This window comes from Loa loa, assembly GCF_000183805.2.
Source record: "Loa loa unplaced genomic scaffold supercont3.726, whole genome shotgun sequence".
Taxonomy (NCBI): domain Eukaryota; kingdom Metazoa; phylum Nematoda; class Chromadorea; order Rhabditida; family Onchocercidae; genus Loa; species Loa loa.
In genome coordinates, this window is record NW_018108906.1 from 3500 (window position 1) to 9738 (window position 6239).

At 28.4% G+C, this 6239-nt stretch overlaps 1 protein-coding gene across 1 annotated transcript; it reads right to left on the reverse strand.

The window, feature by feature from the left end:
- Nucleotides 1-1300: 1300 nt before the first annotated feature.
- Nucleotides 1301-6027, reverse strand: LOAG_11723 (hypothetical protein; the record flags this gene model as incomplete). Its single annotated transcript, XM_003147241.2, has 8 exons — nucleotides 1301-1505; nucleotides 1890-2071; nucleotides 2371-2441; nucleotides 3212-3395; nucleotides 3836-4023; nucleotides 4792-4974; nucleotides 5283-5413; nucleotides 5845-6027. Coding segments are annotated over 8 exons (1269 nt in total), but the record flags the coding sequence as incomplete, so codon positions are not given.
- Between the last annotated feature and the right edge of the window lie 212 nt (nucleotides 6028-6239).

Here is a 6239-nt window from a genome sequence, read left to right on the forward strand (position 1 = left end):
ATCAGATGTAGTTTAGTTTTGTAAAATTTTACAAAACTGAATGCATGGTAAGTATGTTGTGTGTCGCTTACTAACTGCGACTTCAATGACCTATGGTACCCTGGTGGTTGATGTTACAGTTCATTGTGGGCATAGCTTCCCATTAGTTCTGTGATACTTGAAACATTCCTAAAAGGTTGATTATGCATAATGGTGATAGTAGATCATGATTACATTACATTAGAGTTGTGTTCAGTTGAAAAACATTGAAATATGGACGGAAGATGTAGGTGAATGTTTGAGTAGTTTGATTCTTGTTCTCATCACATTTCTAATCTTGTCCACTAAAATGTGACGATATGTTTGGGATACCTTTGATGATCCACAGGAAAAGTAAATGTAACGCAATGGCCTTTTGTTTCGGGAAATCTGTTAAAATTTGACGGAAAATTTATTGATTCATCCGATGTAGTTTGGAAAGATACGTGACAAATATATTCATTCATTTGAAGATATTCAATAATGGAGGTAGAACTGATAATGATGATAAAAGGATATGGCAGTAGTTCTTCTTACAAAAGAAATGTCAAGTACAAAGAAATTGCTATTATTGTTGAAAGCATAGAGTAATACATTAGATATATAAGAAAATAGGTATACAATGGTAGAATTAACATCCACCTAATTCGTTGTATTGATTTCATACTGATAAGATTTTAAAACATTGAACGATAATAATGAGAGATTGATAAAGAACAGAAGCAGAAAGATGGTAAAGAAGATTATTTCAAACGAAGACAAAGAAAGAAAAAGAAATGAACCATAATAGAATTCATGTAAGTATGAGTCATTTAAGAAATACAAATAATTTGAGGCAGTGTATATGTATGATATTTTCATACTGGAATTTTTTACGGATAAATTGATATCAGGCTTTTTAAACTATTGATTACTTTAATTAATGAATGAATGGAATAGATCAAAGCAAAGTTAGGCTTTGTGATATGATGATATCGTAATGAGTCCTCATTGCATACAGTAATTCATTAACAAATTTAGGATAAGATATATTTCACAGTATAAGATTGTTGACCTCTGTTAACAACGTCATTTAATTATCTATAACATCTGGAAAATTGGAACATTTTGACTTCTAAAGCTATAGCAAAATCAAAAAATCATTGAAGATATATATATATATATATATATATTATATTCAGTAATTAGGAGGTCAATTGGATGTCATTGTTGTCGTATGGATCAAAAGTAACAGGTTTGGATTTCCTTTTTCGTGTTAACATTAAAACTGTTTTACCTCATCGTCAAAATTAAGAAAAAAAAAAAGTAATAAATGAGTCGAGAACATCGGTAACATAATCTTATATACATGGTAGGTTACGTTGTCTAAGTTCCTGAATAAGTTGCGTAAAATTACGCTCACTATAAACGTGCTTGTGATCATCGACCATCGTTTCAATGGTGTAAAGATTTAATCCAGGACTATTCGCATCAACTCGTCCATTACCCTAAAATGGGAATACAACTAATTATTGAAATTTTATCGTCGAAATCATCTTGTCGCTTAACTTATCTCTTGGTAATTAGTTATACAACTAACTACAGATACTTTTTGACGGATACGGTACAATTTTGACCTATTAGAAACTATTTACGGCTTAGTCATCAAATCATTTCACTCATAATCGGACTTTTATTAGATCATGAATAATGGTCATCATGATAATTAATATGAAACATTTTAGGATTGAACTAATCATTCGACTTTTAAGTTTGAGAATTTTTGCCTTTGTCTAACTAATTTAAAAAGTACTTTCAAACGATTATGATGTTAAATGTGATGTTGAATTCTTTTGAAAAAAATCCGGAAAGAGAAATGAGTATAAATAAACCTCATAAACTATGGTATAGAGAGTAAATCCGGCTCCTTTAGCATTACGAGTCATTTCTTCAACATCCGGTCCTTTATTACTCCATCCATCCGTGAATACAAGCATAATCTTTTTTGCGATCTCGACTGGTCGACCGCCATGTTGCTTGTCCTTCTGTTCAGTTCCAAGTCGAATTCCCTCACCTGTAAAATTCATTAATTTTCATGTATCACGTTGATCTAATTGTATATGAATCATTATTTATTTCAGACTATTTTGATATTATTCATTTACAGTATATGATTAGAACATTTTATTCTAATACATGAAATTCATGGAAATTTTGTAAAAAAATTTAAAATTTTCAACAATTATCATTATATTTTGTTTGTTGTAATTTTATTCTTTTCTTTTTCTTTTTTTTTTTCAAGTTAAATTGAGAAAAAAATAAGCGAAGAAGAAGCAGAGCATTATTTATGAGAAGTACTTGCTTAAAACAAACCGATAGCAGTTGTACCACCTGAGGATTCTAATCTTCGAATTGCAGTTACGATATCTTTTCCATCGAAATACCTAAAGTTCATTAATTAGTTGTGACTTTTGGTTTGTATTTGTAGAAAATTTAAATTTATTTAGTTGAGATATTTCATAGATACGTATATTTTATTGTGGCTAATATCCAAAATTTTATTAAAAAATATACAATTCGTTTGTGATAAGAATTTAAATTATAATTAAAACTCATGAAAACTTTAAGAAAAAAATGAGGAAAATAAAGAAAAGACAAACATATATATGTATGTTCGTGTAATTTCAATCTGTTTCACTTCTTTTTTTTTTGTTCATTAATTTTGAAATACGGAAAATTTTTCATTCTTGAAATTTCAATCATTCTTTCGATTCAAAAGTTATTTTTTTTTTACATTGTTTAATTTGATTTCCTTTATTTTAGGATTGACATTAAATGTAGTCGTAAAAAGTCGTAAGAATTGTTTTCCTCTGTCTGTTGAATTTAAATTATTACTTTATTACAAATCAAAATTAATTGATTTAAAGGGCAAGTCGAAATTTAATTACAAATTAAAATGAGTTACTTTAACGAGGAAATCGAATGACAGAATTATCAATCCATCATCGCTTCGTTTTTGGTATTTATTAATCCACATAAAACTTCCCATTTGATTAAACCGTATATTTCTTCGGATTTTGCATTCATTCAAATTGCAAAAGTTTTCCAAAATAATTTTAAAATTTCGGGATGCAGTGAAAATTGAATTTTGTTTTTTTTTGATTTTATAAATTTTTCGAAATTTCTAATTCATTGATAAAGAAATAATCCCAACCTGTCCAAATTAAATTGTGTCCTTGATTTACCCACTGAGCTAAATGTTATTAGTGCTATTCGACTAAATCGCCGGCCAATTACAAGGCTGTTGACCAGTTCTTCAGCCATCTCTATATATTTCCGGTAAATAGGATTTGTTGTTGTTGATAAATCCATAACAAGTACTACATCTTGTTCACAACCTATAATTTCGTTTTAGAACTGTCGCGAAATTTCAAGGATAATACGAAAATGTTACTCAAAGCAATACATGATCCTCTCCTGATAACAAAATCGGATGACTTTTCTGGAAGGTATGGTACCGGATAACATTGCTTTAATTAATTATATCCGGTTAATCTGTATATACACAGAAAACTTGGTCTGTAAATTCGATTAGATTATAATAAAATAACTTGTAGTTTGTATTTAATCCAAACTAAATGTCCGATGAATCGCTTCAATTTTTAACTTCTCAGTCAAATAGCAAATTAGCTTATTGCTTTGGTGTCAAATTTGTGGCCATAATATTTCGTCATTTTCTTAAGTTGATAATTTTAATTTCATTAATCAGTTAAATCAAATCCTTTCACTGTTCGACTGATATCATCTGTTTATCAAACTAATTAGCAAATGTAAATACCTGAAATTGGATTGGTTGTGGTTGTGGTAGTTGTTGTGGCTGTTGTGGTCGTTGTTGTTGTTGTCGTTGTTGTGCGACACTTTTCCTGTGCTTGTCGAAGTAATTTACGCGTAATATCAGCAGCTAATTCTTGACCACTTTGTAAAATAACATGATTGATGCTACCAGTTATTTGAAGTAATTCTTTCCTAGAAAAAAAATTAATTTCAAAATTCTTAATGATTTGTTTTATCGGACAAAATTCTGCCATTTTAATGTTGTCTCACTGGTAATTTTATTATTTTGACAATTTTAATAATTTTCTCTTTGCTTTTTCGCACAAAAAATACCATAATGAAATTGTTAAATTATTGAAATGATTAATAAAAACAATGAAATTTCCAATTCTAACCTTTGTTTTGCAAAATTTTTCAACAACTTTTTCTCTTAGAATTATCTAAAATTACAGAAAAAGAAATTTCTAATTCACTGTTTCAACAAAATTATTAGCATAAAATGTAAAATGGCAGCTAAATTCGTTATTAATTGCTATCGAAAAGTAAAGAAAAAAAAGTAGTAAAGAAAAAAGGTATAGTAAAGAAAAAAAAGAACAAAAAAAGGGACCGAAATGTATAAACAAGTTTGAAACTTCGCGATTATCATTCGCTCTTGTTATTTTCTATGACATGAAAAGATAATTAATGTAATGAGCAAAGTTCATTGGATATATTTCATTTCGTACCCTATGAATTTTTGAAAACTTTTGATCCACTAAATTCTCTCTTCACCCGTTTTTTTTATCCATAAAAAAAATTCTAAAATTTCAAAATATTTCAATTTCAAAATAATTTTAGCTCTTCAACTTGATTAATCTCCCAAAATATTGGAAAGAAAAAAAGCTAGCCTACCCATTTCCTATAAGTTAGCTGTTTCAAAATTCTCAACAATCAAGAAAAAAAACAAAATAAAACATATACTTGTCAACAGCTTCCGGATTTCCGGTTGCTGCCGCAAAAACCCATGTATTCGGAATTTGCTGTAACTGTTGAGCTGGAATTTTCGGATCATCTGCACTTCGGCCATCCGTAACAACCATTATAAGGGTAGGAATTGACTTGTTACGGGAGTCCATCAATTCAAGTCCAAGTTCTAACGCTTTCCTGAACGAGTGACGGGTTAAATTTTTTTTCAAAAAAAAATTTCAATCTGATTTAACGTTTCAATTAAATAGAAAGAACGGATTTTTGATTCATTTTCAATTAATTTTATTCCTTCAAATTTTTAATGAATAAATTTAGTAAAATTTTGAGAATGTAAATTATTCAGTTGAATTTGTCGCATAAAACAAAGGAAAAAGAATTTTATTGCCTTTTAAAAGTTAATTTGAAAAATGAGAACGAAAAGTTAAATTAAAGTTTACATTTGAAATAAACAGGGAATTTCAATTTAAAATGCAATTTTCTCTAACTTTGTATTTGTTGTACCACCGATAGCACGTAATCCAAGCACAATTTTTTTAAATTCATCATTGCTTTTAGCAAAATTCCACTTGAATACTTCACGACGATAACTGAGTCCAGAATATACGATCAATGCTACCTGAAATTGGGAAATGCTGAATTTTCAAAAAGCACAATTTAAGGTAACATTCATTTAACTTTTATTTCCATCAAAGAAAAAAAAATTTCGAAATTAAACATTTCCGATTAAATCATTTAAACTATCGGCATAATTAACTTCATATTAGAATTAACCAATAACAAAGCTCTCAATCAGCTGACAAAATGCTCAAAGTACTAATTTATACCAATTAATTAATCAAGCCATTTTTTTTACTGGGCGAAAATTGAATTATTTTACAAATTCGAGCAAAACTACAACTTGGTAAGCATAGTGAGCGAAAGAAGATTTTATTGAGCTTAAGCTAATTAATCTGATCAAATTATATTAAATAGAACCAATCAGTCATTAGCCTGATTACTGCTCATATTCAAAAAAAAATAATATATATATATATATAAATTACTAACCCTATGTGTACTTGGCCCAATGTCGAGTTCTTCTGAAACATTAACGACAAAATTTCGACTTTTATTAAATCCACCTTTGACTGAATCCGAACGATCCAGTATAACGAGAACATTGAGGTAACAGCTAACTGGGAAAATTGGCGTTTGTGTTTTCACATAGATAAATAATACTGTTGCTATGCTCTGAAAATTTTATAATAAAAATAAAATTGCAAATAATTAAAGAAACAAAACAAGAAATGCTCACTTTTTTTAGGAACTACATTAATTAAAATGAATTTTTGAATCAAATTTAAATAATTTCTAAAACTTTATTACTTTTACAAAAGATGATATTTTGTTACAATTGTATTAATCAATAAATATAAGGCGAAAATTTCCGTTTTCGATAAAAA